Source organism: Apostichopus japonicus, chromosome 9, assembly GCF_037975245.1.
Source record: "Apostichopus japonicus isolate 1M-3 chromosome 9, ASM3797524v1, whole genome shotgun sequence".
NCBI lineage: Eukaryota > Metazoa > Echinodermata > Holothuroidea > Aspidochirotida > Stichopodidae > Apostichopus > Apostichopus japonicus.
Window position 1 is genome coordinate 19,664,348 of NC_092569.1, and position 16,889 is coordinate 19,681,236.

The 16,889-nt window shown below is 36.9% G+C and overlaps 1 protein-coding gene across 1 annotated transcript; it reads left to right on the forward strand.

The window, feature by feature from the left end:
- The first annotated feature begins 236 nt into the window (after positions 1 to 236).
- LOC139973493 (peroxisomal membrane protein PEX13-like) lies at positions 237 to 15,905 on the forward strand. Its single transcript, XM_071980223.1, has 4 exons — positions 237 to 437; positions 6,732 to 7,489; positions 9,420 to 9,545; positions 12,695 to 15,905. Exons 1-4 carry the CDS (start codon positions 361 to 363, stop codon positions 13,081 to 13,083), a joined length of 1,350 nt encoding a protein of 449 aa, XP_071836324.1. The 5' UTR covers positions 237 to 360; the 3' UTR covers positions 13,084 to 15,905.
- Positions 15,906 to 16,889: the final 984 nt, after the last annotated feature.

Sequence of the window (16,889 nt, forward strand, 5' to 3'; positions counted from 1 at the left end):
TCTCTGAAATATCATATAAAAAATCTATAGTCAACCAGGGAAATATTGGCTGACTCTACGACTGGAAATCGAAAAACGTGTTGTATGCTGCGACAATAACGTATCACTTGATGATTGCTGGCACAGCGCCCCTATTTCATCAGCCAACCCTCAACATACAAATTATATTGAACCTGTTACGAAACAGCCGATTCTCTTATGCGATAGTATAGTTACATACGTACAGCTACAGAAGCTGCATAGGAAGGATATTGAGATTTGTGAAACATAGTAAGCTAACCCAAGATAACTTCACAGACAGTAAAGACATGACGGAAACCGTTAAAATTAATTAACAGTAAGAGTTAAATTGGTATCGAAATGGCCGCTCCAGCCAAACCATGGGAGAAAATGGGTCAGAACAACAGAGAGTGTTGTCAACAAGGTGGAAGCAACATGTAAGTGCCTAACCTCGAAGTCCTTGGCCAACGTTAGCCTAACAAAAGTAACAGCAACTCAGGCAGGCCCAATACAAATATATTGTATCAATTTGTATGCCAAGCCTAGGCTGTATACTATTTAGGCCTAGGATTTAACTTTAAGTGATGCGTGACTTAGTCCCACTGTAGACCTACTGTAAGACTGCCTGATTGTAATTCTACCAGGCCTTGTGATTTCTACTTGTCCTGATAGAAAAACAGTTTTGGAATGAAACAGCCGTAATATATATACTTAAAACTGGCACAAAGTAAGTAGGCCTAGTAGTAGCATGGGCTTACCAGTCAAAACGTCCCTTTACCAAAACGTCCCTGTACCAAAACGTCCCCGCTTTTGGTCAAATCGTCCCCGTTGGTCAAAACGTCCCCGTTGGTCAAAACGCCCCCGTAAGTCAAAACGTACCTGTCTATCACATTCATTCACAGTTGTGAATATATATTAATTTTAAGTTATAATTTGGCTAAGTAATCGGCATACAAGTTGGATTACAGTCGCTAAATAAATCATGAAGGACTATATCGTTTAATTATATTTGGTATGAAAAAGGTATACGCTATATGTTTTTCAGTGAATTAACGAATTAAGGAAATCAAAAAATATTATACAAGAGGAATTAAAAAAGAATTTGGATGCGTATACTTTACAATATATATATCTATATAATATTTTAAATTGAGTGAAATCACTTATCGTTTATTTTTACGAAGTAAAATTTTGTCACGGGTACGTGCCCCTGTTGATATTTGACATTTTGAAGTATAGAATATATCGTTCGATTACCTTTAGTATGGTAATGTTTTACTAAAAAATTAAACTCAAAAATGTTTCCGCCCTCATAACAGTCAATTCCCATTCCTAAAAACTGTGTTTTCAACCTAAACTATACTTATCCTTACTCTTTGATTTGAACTAATAACATCCACACTTGCATTCCAACTGATTATAAAAGCGGGGACGTTTTGACTCACGGGGACGTTTTGACTGCGGGGACGTTTTGGTAAAAAGCGGGGACGTTTTGGTCTAAAAAAAACGGGGACGTTTTGGTAAGGGGACGTTTTGACTGGATACCGTAGCATGGTGGGCTCATAATTGACGCACTGGATTTGATCAACGATATACATCAAGGAATAATCCAAATCACTCAACTGTACGTGTTTTTCATATGTGTTGTTCCTCAGAAATGTTATGCTTTCAAAATATTTAAGGTTCTGTGCTTTTGCACCATACAATTGAGCAGAATTTGACCACAAAATGTCTGCCGTGTTAAGTTCTTTCATACCCCTAAATTGACACATTCGTTGTAAAGCTAACTGTAGTGTAGGCCTTAGTATACATCCATTGACTTAAGATGCTGTTTGCTGTGCTCTGAGCCTCTTAGCTCAGACAGGTCAGGTCCCAGAGAGTAGTGTTATCATATTGAGGTAATTTTGGTTATTTTAGGGAGTAAGGTTTCCAAATGCCCAAAAAACGTGCAAAACTGGTTGGAGGGTGTTAAAAGCTTAAAAAATACCACAATTTGGTCAGCAAATAGATGAAATGGATTCAAACTCATGAAATGTGTCATTCTGCTTGACTGCAAAAAGTTTAGGTGGCCTGCTGTATTGTTGCTAGTAATAATTGAAGGTGCATCAATTACGGGGGTGCGTTAATTATGAAGCCTTTACTATAGTAGTTGTATGTATGTATTGTATATTTCATCCTCCTGCAAGCAGGAACTCGCGAAGAAGCCTCATTGGCTTATCAAAGCCGCAAGCTGACTGAAGTCAGTCTGTAGTAATTAGTATCTGCATATATTCTAACGACAGGCTACAGTACTGTATGCTGTACTGTACATAAGACTAGGCATAGTAACTGTTCTACAGACCACAGTGCTAATGCATTTTCTGGTTATAAGGTAGGCCTCAGGCGGTCACACTAATTAGCGTCAACAGGCCGATTTCACGACAACTCACGACAACTCAAGACAACAAGTTTAAAATACCACCAAATACAATTGATGTTATCAGAGTATATCTGGAAACACTGTTAAAACTGACTGGAACCAGCGTGCATACATATTTTTCACAGGAAAAAATGTTTTTGTCGTAAATATCGCCAACTTTTTCCAAACTTTGAATTGAATGACTTGATGCTATTGCGCTTGCGCAATGCCATCGGACCGAACCATTATAATATGGGTGGGTTTGTGCTAGGTTTGCGAACTGCCTTGTGTGCAGTGTCGGTAAGGTATGTTGACGCAGTAATAAAGCACCAAAGTACTGTAGGGCAGGTCCAAGCTATTGTATCCCTAGAAGCCAAATTTCAAACTTTACTGAAGCACCCTAAATGTGGTGTCATGTTAAAGCTGAATTATTGAAGTTTCAGATTTTCATTTTTTTTTTTAATTGTTTTGCCTATTCGAACAATTACAGCCGGCTAATTTGCATAAATTCAAATTGCAGCGTGACGTACGGGACATTTGGAATCCTATTCCCCTGCCAGCAATATGAACTTATTGAATATAAGTTATGTGGGACATGATACACCCTTCCTTCCAATAATTTTGACATATTATGTTTGGGGGTTCATCAATTAAATTAGCTAATTAGCTAGTGTCCAAATACTGATGTCCCGTACGTCACAATTTTCAGCACTTTTTTTCAAGTTTTGATATGGACGAACAATTTTTTTTCAGTGATATTCTGTAAAGTTCTAATTAAGAACATTGTTCAACAAAATCCATCCCAAAAAAATTGAAAAAATATTCACAGCAAATCTAATTATCAAAATTAAAAATGTGACGTACGGGACAAAATGTGACGTACGGGACATAGTGTGGGGGAAACCCTGTATTTATACATAATAAACATGCATGGGCTCCAATGGGGACCTCTACTGGAAACCTTCCAATGCTTACAAATTTATTTTGTTGAAAGATGGTAGTTGCAACTTATAATCCCTACATGCCTGAAGAGCACAACATGGCTTCAAATAAACCATTGACTGATGACCACCAACAGCCCAGGTGTTGTTCAATATACTATCGGGAAGTCAATTGTGTGTGTGTGTGGGATACAGAATCATCTACAATGCTATTCAACATTGACATTGAATGAGGACAACTTCAAGAATGTTGAGTTTGCATTTCAACATTTTGTAGGCCTATTGTGAAGTGTGACTATCATGACTGTGCAACAATGTTCTTGTGTCCTGAACTTAGATAGTAGACATTGAGATTTTTAGTTACAAGTATAGAGTTTTGCTCGCCCAATTTTTGCAGAGGACAAACACTCATGAGTTTGTTCAATAATCAGTATTAGGTCTATAGAGTTTTCTTTGTTGTACTAGTTTCATAGATGGACATTATGTGGACGTTACTGTGGACATTTTGATATGTTTTGAATGGGATGGATCATATTTCAACTTGAGGGTCAATAGTGGGGAGTATGATACAGTGTTGTACAGTATATACCGGAAACAGTTTTGCACCAAAACTTTGCATCTTGAATCATTTGTGGTCTAACAAAGCTAGAATTGATGTTATGAGTATTTGGTCTGGTAACCAGTATTAGGTCTATAGAGTTTTCTTTGTTGTACTAGTTTCATAGATGGACATTACGTGGACGTTACTGTGGACATTTTGGTATGTTTTGAATGGGATGGATCATATTTCAACTTCAGGGTCATAGTGGGGAGTATGATACAGTGATGTACAGTATATACCGGAAACAGTTTTGCACCAAAACTTGCATCGTGAATCATTTGTGGTCTAACAAAGCTAGAATTGATGTTATGAGTATTTGGTCTGGTAACCAGTATTAGGTCTATAGAGTTTTCTTTGTTGTACTAGTTTCATAGATGGACATTATGTGGACGTTACTGTGGACATTTTGGTAGAATATGATGGATCATATTTCAACTTGAGGGTCAATAGTGGGGAGTATGATACTGTGTTGTACAGTATATACCGAAACAGTTTTGCATCAAAACTTTGCATCTTGAATCATTTGTGGTCTAACAAAGCTAGAATTGATGTTATGAGTATTTGGTCTGGTAACCAGTATTAGGTCTATAGAGTTTTCTTTGTTGTACTAGTTTCATAGATGGACATTATGTGGATGTTACTGTGGACATTTTGGTATGTTTTGAATGGGATGGATCATATTTCAACTTCAGGGTCAATAGTAGGGAGTATGATACAGTGTTGTACAGTATATACCGAGACAGTTTTGCACCAAAACTTGCATCTTGGATCATTTGTGGTCTAACAAAGCTAAAAATGATGTTATGAGTATTTGATGAATGTGTAGAGTAGATTTATACTTTATGCATTCCATGTTTTATGTAGTGGAATGATCTCACAAGTACAGTCACTGCTCTTTTCGATCCCCGAAAGAAGGAAATATGGCATTAAATTACAAATGACATTGTTCTGGCATATCCAAATTAATGTTTTTATGTAGCTTGTTATGGTATATTCAGGAATAAAAATATGAGTTTTCATAGTCAATTTTTATTTGGACAAATTGTCCCGTACGTCACATGTCCCGTACGTCACAGGACAATTTTCATTTGTGTAATCACTGAACTGGAATGGCTTCATATTTTTTTCTAATATGTTACAGCTTAGCCCTTGGAAGGTTAGGCTATTCACTAGTTATAACAGCTTGATCACTGCCCTCCTAATTTCAGAGCGATTTCAGCTTTGCTCTTTAGCAAAAAAAACACAAAATTCTCTGGTCCCGTACGTCACACTGTACATTAATTAGGATGGGACCTAATTAAAGCAAGTGTAGGAAATCTTCATAAGTTTGTAATAAAGTAGCAGCAATAACAAATATGAAAACCTGAAAAAGTTTCTGGAAAATAGATTTTTTATAACTTTTAGACACATTTAAGTCTCTGAAATGTCCCGTACGTCACAGTGCAAATAGCTTGGACCTGCCCTGTATGGTGAATGAACTCCAAATCAAATTATTTAATGTTTTAAAAATAATGAATATTTCTTATTGTGATTATCAACTTTACAGAGTTGCTTACCATCATTTTGCCTGGTTTTATTTTGTGGGCACCATTCTCGATTGAAAATTTGCACTTACCTGTAGTGTAATGGTTCGGTCAATGTCATTGCGCAAGCGCAATAGCATCACGTCGTCCAATTCAACGTTAGAAAAAAGTTGGCGATTTTTACGAAAAAAACATTTTTTCCCGTGAAAAATACAGTATGTATGCACGCTGGTTCCAGTCAGTTTTAAACGTGTTTCCAGATATACTCTGATAACATCAATTGTATTTGATGGGATTTTAAACTTGTTGTCTTGAGTTGTCGTGAAATCGGCCTGTTGACGCTAATTAGTGTGACCCGCCTCAGGTGCCCACTGCTGTAAATGTTATCAAAATGTGGAAATATTTCCTTCATGATTAATACTGTAAATAGGGCATTAATACTATGTAGGTCTAAGCCTTTTCCATAAGAGAAAATTAATCACAGGTTTTATTATTTTTATAATTCTCCAGTGCAGTTGGTAGAAACTTCAATTCAACATGGAAACAAAGACTCACACTATAGCATGGCCTATACAACAACTTGGCATAAATCAGTAGAAACCTTCATGAAAATGAAGGGGTTTGACAAAGTACAACCTTCCTTAAAGAATGAACAGTATTTAACTTCTCAAATTAATGTTGTTCCATGAAGAAATTGATTATTAAGTATATATTTGCATTTGAATTATAATATCTATCAATTTGATCACAAGAAACATGTGCAGCTTCTCTATATGTACTTACATAAGAATAAAGCTAAGAAACAACTTTGAAAAGACCGAGGAAAATCTTGGCTAGAAACTTTCTTTTTACAACTAATAAAAAATATTACAGAAGATGTTTCACAAGATATACTATATTGCATTTTTTTTGGAGTAAATAAATTGGAAGCTACAGTACGTGTACTGTACGTATGGGAAATTATGAACAAACCTGGCAAAGAAATTTGGGGTTAGAACAGGGTCCAACCCAGTGTCCTCAAGAATACAAGTCCTATTCCCTACCACAATTTATTACCTGTTGTGGATTTTTGTTGTTCAATGCAAAATATTCAATATTATGATCTCGTTGTGTAGATCTCGTTGTCTCGCGCAGCTTGATCTTTAAGGTTGAAATGAACCAGGCTGTAACTGAGTGATTGATGTAAACTTATTCATCCAAGGAAGTTGTTACAATACTTGTGCTGTAACATGCTGGTCATTGATTTTTTTTCGTGTATCATTCAACAGAGGGATATCAAACTTTCAGGCAATGGACAGAGGTTCTCTTCCAATTCCCGGAGCCGGTACCTTCGGTCCTGCCTTGCCGTCAAGGAATGGCATAGCTACCCAGACGGGGGGACCATTTTATGGAACATCGAACAACAGATTCGGAGGTTACAGTAGTGGTTATAACTCCTACGGCTACGGCTCTGGCTCTCCCTACAGTAGTAACTTTGGTAGCATGTATTCACCCTATGGCTACAGCAGTAATATGTATGGTAGCAGGTACGGAAATGGACACGGGGGCTACAATGAATTTGGCGGCCCCGAAGGCTACAGTCGGTTTCTGCAGCAAGCCGAGGAGAATAGCCGTCCGGCCTTTCAGTCCATCGAGAGCATCGTTCAAGCATTCGCCTCTGTCAGCATGATGCTCGACTCCACGTTTCAAACTGTCCACAACTGCTTTCGAGCGGTGTTAGGGGTGGCTGACCATTTCTCCAGACTGAAAGTGAACATGGCTAGGATACTGTCAGCGCTGACAATATTTAGGTTTCTCAGATATACCTATCACAGACTTCTAGAAATGTTAAGGCTCAGACAATCTGGCTTTGCAGAGGAAGTATGGAAGGAAGCTGCAAACAATGCTGTGTCTATACCGGGCGCCCCCAATGGACCCGGAGGTAAAGCATCGCCCTCCTGGCCCATCTTCATGTTCTTTGCGGTGGTGGTCGGTGGACCCTACGTCATATGGAAACTGCTGTGCAATGGAGATGGAGCTAGTCTAGGTAAAGCAGTATTATATTGTATTTGCACCATTTGTGTTCCTAAGTACTGTAGTTTAATTGACACAGTCATAAATCACATGGTAACAGTTGGTAAGAAATTACTATAAACTTGTATTTTCCATAATATTTGGTTGTAACCCCGTATGCAGCATTGTGATTGAGCTAGTGTACAGTATGTGGATAAGTAAGTGGATATTCCATAACTCTAACTTAGGAAATAACTATACAAATTACTTAAATACAGTATGCATTGCTATCCTTGTAAATCCTTTTCAAGTTTCAATCTATGGGATGTAAGGATGTTATAACATTGTTTCCTTTGAATTAGATTGTCAGCTGTTTTCATTCGGCTGTATGCTGTGTTTACTGTTAAATTACGCACTCAGGGACAGATGCTTAAAACAATAGCATGTGTACAGCAGTAGACTCATTACCCTTCCTCTATCTATCCCATCATCATTCTCCTTGCAAAGTGCAAAGTTCACTCTGATACGAATTCAGCTTGTTGTTTACAAGGACAGTTATTCACATTACTGTACAGTCCTACAGGCATACAGTGGTTACAGTATGCTGCATATGGTGCAGTGTATATAATGCATTGCAGACTTGTACTGTACAGCGGCTACATGTAAATACTACATGTGTTGCATATGTTACTTTACAGTGCAGACAATCACATGTACAGTATGCTGAATATGGTGCAGTGCAATAGGTTAGAATGCATTGCAGACTTGTACTGTACATCGGTTACATGTAAATACTACATGTGTTGCATATGTTACTTTACAGTGCAGACAATCACATGTACAGTAACTACAGTATGCTGTACATTGTACAGTCACAGTGATATACAATAGATTGCATTGCAGACTTTTACTGTACAGCAGCTACAGTACATATTATACTAAATGTGTTGTATACAATACATGTTACTTTACAGTGCAGACAATCACATGTACAGTAACTACAGTATGCTGCACATGGTACAGTCACAGTGATATACAATAGAATGCATTGCAGACTTGTACTGTACAGCAGCTACAGGGGTACAGTACATACTGTATTATAACTAAATGTGTTGTATATATGTTACTGTACAGTGCAGACAAGGATTTCCTGAAAAACATGTACTTATTTTCATTAGTTACAACTATGTTGGCCAGTTTCATAACAAACACTAATTTACCAACATTCATAATGTCACCAATACTCTTTATACAGTACGTCAGGGTCCATTTTGAAATGTATTATTCTAAGTTAAATTGCAATCAACCATTAACCCAGACAGTTGGTATTATTATTGTACTGTACAGTTGGCTGCTTCAGACTTGGTATGCAATTTTCTCAAAATTCTTCACCAAAGATTTACAGTGTATAACAAAAGAAGAGCAATGAACAGGTTAAATAAGTTAAGATTTACCATCTGTGTAACTTATGCCATGTAGCACTGTGCCTGCACAATAAATTTATAAGCAATATTGATGAAGAAAAGTGATTTTTTATCCTGATCAGTAATCAATAACATAAATATGAGTATATGGTTACAACGAAATGTTGCGCTCTCAGACTCTGACAAATTCAGCCTTAACTTAAATTAATACTCAGACAACTGCAAGGAAACCTTTCATTCCCTTCAAAGCATGATTAAATAAAGTTCTACAACTGATCACGGTACAGTATTTTGTTTGCATCCAGTGCACCTTGCCTATGGAACTCACTTCCAGAACATGTAAAAATGTGCAATACTGTGAACAGTTTCAAATCAGCTCTCAAAGCATACTGTATCTTTTCACAAAAGCATATGCTATAATTGTTATCATTTTGTTAAGCGCTACGAGAATTATTTCATAGTTTGTTTGCCGCTATAAAAAAATTATGTATATATTATTATTATATTTAACATGTGATTATTATTATGCTGCACATGCAGGTGTTCCAGAGTGGGCCAGTGGAGAGGAAGACCACGTGGTAGCCAGAGCAGAGTACGACTTTGACTCGGATCGTCAGGATGAGGTCTCCTTCAAGGCAGGGAATGTCCTTAACCTCGCACCCAAAGGTTTGTCAATAAATAAACATCCGAAAATGAAATGATCTCTAGATTTCAAGATTTGTAGCATTTCCTATTTGTCCCTGAGACTTCTATGATTCCATGAACTCCATATACTGGTAGTGTAGCAAACTGTACTTAATTGTGTGCACTCTTGCAGTACTTTGCCTCATGGGTGTTTGCACTTAGTATGTACTGTACTGATACTACTGGGCTCATTTTAGAATCTAGTACATGTAGATTATAGTGCCAGTACATGCACTCTTGTATTATTCCATGAACTCCATATACTGGTAGTGTAGCAAACTGTACAGTACTTAATTGTGTGTACTCTTGCAATACTTTGTCTCATGGGTGTTTGCACTTAGTACTGTACTGATACAACTGGGTTCATTTTAGAAATCTTGTATGTAGATTATAGTGCCAGTAAATGCCCTCTTGTATGTTTCCATGAACTCCATATACTGGTAGTGTAAGCAAACTCCTTAATTGTGTGTACTATTGCAGCATTCTATTGCAGAATTGTTCCCATATTGTATATGTCTGCTTTCGCTGGTACCATGAAAGGATCCTTGTCTTGCCTTCAATGTAACATGTAAATGATACATGATCATTTTTAATATTTGAACCTGTATGCATTCATCATCTGCACTCACTATCAGTGAAAATGAAGGTAACCGTTACATCTTAATCACTAGACTGTTGTTTCCTTTTGGGTGTCTTGCCTGTTAGGGATGTCAGCTTAAAGTATAAACAGTACTACTACACCATACTGCTACCATAGCATTTATGGCATTAATCTACAGTATGATGCCTGCAAGCCAGTATTAATATTTCCAGTATATATATGGTTGTTTTTTTGATACAGTGGCAAGACATCAATCCAGTGCAATCAATTTTGTACCATCTACTGATATATGCTGGTACTTGGTGGCATAAATTACTCACTGAAGTTCCATCATGCTTGAACGAAATGAAAAATATTATTTTCTTCCAGTATATTACTGTCTTGCTCTGTGTACTCTTCAAGTATTCTACACCTGGCTTGGGGCGATTACATCTGAATGTAATCGATTACGATTACGATTACTTGAGAATGTATTATTACGATTACGATTACAGCCTAAAGTTGAAGTAATCGATTACGATTACATTGTAATGTAATCGTGATTACAATCACGATTACATTGTGGTTACTTGCACAATCCTTTGCATATCTGTTTAATACAACTCTCTGCCGGGAAATAGGGCAATGAAATAGGGCAAAGGAAGGGCATTTACAGTATATACGGACAAAATTGTGGAAGTACTGTATATCTACAATTCCTACCAGGCATTACACATTTATGCCTTAACACGTTTAAGATGTGTAACCCATAAGTGACAGTCCAGTAAAAAATACAATTTAAACAGACAAAGAGTAAACAGACAAATACTAAAGTAAAACAAATGAAGATTTTCATGCAACACTATACTTTGTAAACTAATAATTTCTGCATAGCAGCAAAACTAAAGACTCTTTTACATTATAACACCAAAATAAAACTAAACAGCTTTGAAATGGGGCATGTTAAGTGTTTAATATATACTAATGAAATAATTTTCTATAATCAGCACACCATGTCAACTAATGTCAACCAGTTGTGTATGCAAAAGGATTGTGAACGCTGAGAGGCAGCATTGAACAGAATAATTCAGGTGATAAAAAATCCTTGAATATGGCAATTAAATCCCCAGTACTTCTTAGTATAAGTTTATTGTGCTAGAGAATTCTAGAAGCAGGAACACTTCTTTGGTCACACTAAAAGCCAATAGAAAGAATTAGTTTTAATCATTTCTACTAATTTTGCCCTTCTCATTCAAATTTCACTGTAATCATAAATGTAATACGATTACGATTACTTTGCCCTTGTAATCGATTACGATTACGATTACTTTGTAATTTTCACAAAAGTAATCGATTACGATTACGATTACTTCAAAAAATGTAATCGATTGTAATCGATTACGATTACTGATTACGATTACCCCAAGCCTGTCCTACACTATACATACTTTACTGTACACAGTATTCTACATGTACATACACAGTCTGGGGCATGTTTGCATGGTAACTGCCTCAAAGAGTGAGCTCATTATGTTGCAGTGCATACTACAGTACTACTGTACATACATACTTGTCATGGCTGGATTATTATTTTATTCTGTCAGCCCGCAATGTGACTCGGGAGAAGTGAGCAAGACGTTGCGTAATACATATCTATAGAACTTGAAATATAATGTCAATCTTGGTACCTTGTTCGTTAGTTGTGAACAACATAAAATTCTTTCCCCGAAATTTGCGATATTTAACAAAAGAGCAAATGGAGCGAATGTAATCTTTCTGCATATAATCTTAATGTTGCTAAACTATACAATTTCACCAATAACAAATTTATAACATTTATTATAATTATGTCAAGAGAATGTTAAATCATTCCACATTCATCTTAAATTGACTCTAGAGTTACAGTATCATTATAGTCAAAGTTAGGCTCTGTCAAATAGTACAGTAGACACTTGGGGGGGGGGGGTGAGGGTGGGTGCACTAACAGTGTTCCTAGCTTGAAGACACACTTCTGTTATGTAGAGAGCAGATTTTTGCTTAACATTGAAATATTTAGTCAATTGACACTGACAGGTCGCTGGCATTTTCTGTGCTTTATCATCATACTATAAACAGTAAATTTCTGATTTGAACAGTGTCTTTCTGCTTTGATGGGAAGCTTGAGAAATCGAACATATTTAAACAATATCTGTTATACGTCAAATGTAGTGTGTAACGATCATCTCCCGGCACACAAGTACACTCAACTTGTTCAAATAGTACTGTAGTAGTACACAAAAGATACATTACTGTACCTCAAGGAGTTCTCAAATCAGACCTGCCTCCCCACCCCCCACACCATACACCGTACATACTGTGCTACGTAGGCTGGCAACACTTATCAAGTACTTACAGCCTACTGTATAATACAAATGCTGCCTGGCCTAGCAAATTAATGTTGCAAATTCCTTTGCAGGTAAAATACACAGCCGAGTTAGTAATTAAATGTCTCTTGTGATTCTTTCCTCTTCATTATGATGTGTGAGGGATTTTTTTGTTTTGAATCCATCAGAATTGCAGCCAAACATCAGAGGGTGGCTTCTGGCCAGTGTCGATGGGGAGAAGGTGGGTCTGGTACCAGGAAACTACATCAAAGTACAGGGGAGGAGGAAAGGAAGGAAACACACCATGCAACCGGGTGGCGAGAGGCAGATCGTCTCTTCCAGTGGCTCCATCCCACCGATACCAGGAGACACAGGCGCCACCGCCCAACCTGCTGGCCTTCCGGGTGATGTCATGAACGGCACAAACCTCTCATCTTCCTGGAACGAATGGTCAGCTCCAAAGACTGACCAGGAATCTCAGCTCAGTGCCTTCAATGAGATCTATCAGGAAACGGGAGACACAGAGAAGAAGGAATGCTGCTCAGGGCAGAGCTCAGGGCAGAGTAAGGTCACGTGATCATCGTATTCAGGTATAATGGACCCTGAGGCAAACAGGTCTTGTTGATATGTCGCAGATCATAGGAAAATTACATTTTGTAAATTTTATTACCTTGATATGTATGATGAATTACCTTTGAATTACCAAATGTTCAGAAAGGTTGTCTACTACTCAAATAACCTTCCATTTTGTTGGTCTATCAGGTGTCATCAAGGACTCCCTTGTTTTGGTCAAAGTCGTCCAGTAGAACTGGACCAGCAGTGTACCATTACTTATGAAATAATGTTATTATTATCTAATATATATTAAATTATAACAAAAATAAAGGAGGTTAAAGTAAGAATCACGAACCAACTTTTACAGTTAATTTCGTTTGTAATATATATCAGTAATTAGGATAATTCCGGATGTACATCTGGTGTTCAGAACCATGCTAAATGGTATATATCAAGATCATTTTCTGTGTATTCCAGAATCCGAGTACTTGTCACAGATATTGATGAAAACGACCAAAGAAATCACAAATGAGATTTTAATGGTTCTGACTATGTGTAGTATACATGTGTTCTTGTCAGATACACAGCAGATGATTCACTAAACCTTTGATCTAGATGATTAATCCTTCCACTCTCAGGGTAACTTCACCTAATACCATCAGGACCACATTGTCACACTGCTCTCAATGTAAAGGTACTGTGGTTGGAAGGTGGATCAAGTTCTTTGGTTGCCTTTTGCCTGGAGGATTTGCCGTGAGTGATATTTTAATATGGAGTACCTTGCACACCATTGTACAACTTCCACTTTGATTACAAATCTCTTCAGTAGACTTGTGTGTGGGAGGGAGCTCATTCAAAGAAGATCCGATGACTGGATTGGTTAAAGAAAATCAAGGACACAGTTATTATTATTATTATAATTATGACTATTGACTATGTATTTGATAGAGCGCTCTACAAAAGATCACAGTGCTTTACAGAAACAAATATAAACTACACAATAAAAACAAACCCCAATCCTAAACACAAGCAAAAAAATACAAACATTACTGCGCAGTAAATAAATATGTTTCAATTCAAAATGAAATGAGCTAAGCTAATCAAAACTTTGTAAACAGGCTCAATGTTTTCAAATATTGGGGGTTTAATTGCATGGAATCTGAATTTGGTGTAATTATTTGCAATTAGTATTCCACAGGATGACCTCCAAAACTGATTTTGGCCAAAATTTGGTCATCACAAATGGCCATTAAAAATGAAAAAGTAATGAATTGTGAATGAGATGCGGTTAAGAAGTGTTATATATCTGAAATGTGTGGTTGGGAGCGATGAAGCTCTAAAAGAGTTGAATGTTCTTTATGGGGTAACAATAATACTTAGGGAGGTTGAGCTGGAAGTTTCTAAAAATACACTATAATGTTTTATGAATATTATTATTAATAGTCTGGAAAAGAAAGTTGGTTCTTGTCAAAGATGTGCAGTTATTTTGCCCTATAGTTTGCATGTGAGGTAAGGGATAAAGATAGAGAGAGGGATGGTGCTAGTTAATTTTGGCTAGGTGAACACTTCTGGTAAGCCTTTTAAACAATTTTCTAATGTCAGGAAATAGTGTGTGTATGGTTACATCAGACCAATCACTAGAAATAGCTAAATGTTGCTAAATTGTGGATGCCAGGACTTCTATTATATGAACAAACATCAGCTGAGGGGCAAAATATTCCATTGAACATGAAATCAGTTTTGTTGGTTTAAGTCATTTGGTATTGAATAAAAAACATGAGACTAAGCTTCCCTTTCAAATATGCATACAGCCATTCATAATACAGTTAATTAAAAAAAAAAAATTCTTAATGTAATAAATATGATGCCCCTGTGGGTTTTATATTCTTCAGTATAAAGTTTGTGGAGTATCATATTCTGTGTCTATTTATATGATAAAAATATTACATAAATTGAACCCCAGAGTTTTGAAGACATGTGTTCCATCAAGAATGCATTCAGAGGGACACCTGTCCTGTTGAGTTTCAGATATACGTTACCATCTTATTTATCACATCCATAAGAAACAATACTGTATTTAATTAATGAAATCATCATTAAACCAGCACAGTCATTTGATATAAATGATGTATGTAAACCACATTGGATAACAGATAATAGAAGTTGCCAAAACTTGACATTTCAGCAGATTAGTAATTTGTGTTCAAAAGACTCAATCAAATCTGACTTCTGGAGTCTATCACTCTATCTCTCTTGTGAGATGTCATAAGGCCATATTACTGTACATGTGATATAACTGAAAACCATGCTCATAGTTTTCTTCTTCCTGAAAGATAAGATAACTGGAGTATTTGTTTGTAACAGTCGTCAGTTGTACCAGTTATTATAGATGCGCCTTTGTTCAAGAACCAGCTTTGCTGTTTCGACTAACGGTCTGCAAGCTTTGGGTTCTGACCAAACTGTCAGGCACAATTTTTTTTTTGTGATTTTTTTTTGGGGGGGGGGGCGGCAGCAGGGTATCAGGATTTTCCAGTTTCGAACACTATTAGTTGCTGAGGTTTCTTCACACTTGTGATGACAAACAGAATGTTTTAATGAAAAGAAGTTACCTGAAGACAAATCTATTACTTAATTGATTAATTTGTCATATCAAGAAGGTAAAATATAGATATCCTTATCAACTTTCAATTTGTCTTGATGTTTGTAATGCAAATGAAGGTTCAATCAATCATTCATTATTTAACAAAATATAAAAATGATATTTCATGATTTGTGTGAAAATCGTTGCAATCTTTTTTATTACTAAAGCCATTAACGACAATAAAGGCACTGATTTTATATTGATGGTTTTGTGCACTTGTTGGTCTTTTGATTTTGAAATTGTCGGAGCAGGGAACTTCCACTTTGACCAATTAGCAGCTACCTGGTTGGAGGAGGGAATTGCTAATTGGACCAATTAATATGTGTAATGTAAACAGTGATTTGGTCGAAGCAGTAACATATGCTGGTTTGTGAGGTGGGGATGGGTGGGGGGGGGGGGAGGGGGTTCACACATCCTTCCCATCCATCCACTGTACGATTGAATCTTAGGCAGACAAGTACATTTGGGATACCCATGAAGTTATGTGTGATTCTCACTTTTGTGATTCACTAATTGAGACCTTATATTTTGTTCTTGCATTTAGCAGACTATAATCCGTTTCTTCTTTTACATCAGAGGCAGACCTGGGGGTGGTGGTGTACAGCCCCTATCCCCCCCCCTAATTGTTTCAATATCACATTAAAATTAAAAGACAATAACCTAAATATGCTTTGGAATGCACCATTTGACGTATTAAAGTTAAGGGGAGGACCCCTAGAGCTACCTATACTTGGGAGTCGACCTCATGAACATAGCCATCCTTTTTCCAAATATTGCTGGATCCGCACCTATACATGACCTTAATTCCTGTTTGATACAAGTTTCCTGTCACCCTTCCAACCCCACTCGTGCGCAATTTACGAGTACTTTAATCAACCATTATCCCTTATGATTTAGGGTGATTGTAGGTCAAACTGTTCTAACGGGTAAAGCTCGGAAAAACAACTTGAGCATCTGTTTTCATCTGCATTTTTCACTCCTGGTTTTTTACCCTGCCTTAAAATGAATATGATACTTTAGTTTCATTGATTGAGATGGAATATGTAGTTGAGGATTTTGTCAACGACAAACATCGTTCTTTTGGTGAACCTAGTCTGGAAGAGGTGCTCACTTACCCCACAGGTAGCAACCCCCCCCCCCTTCATACAACCATCATACAGCGATTGGTTCTCACTCTACATAACAGA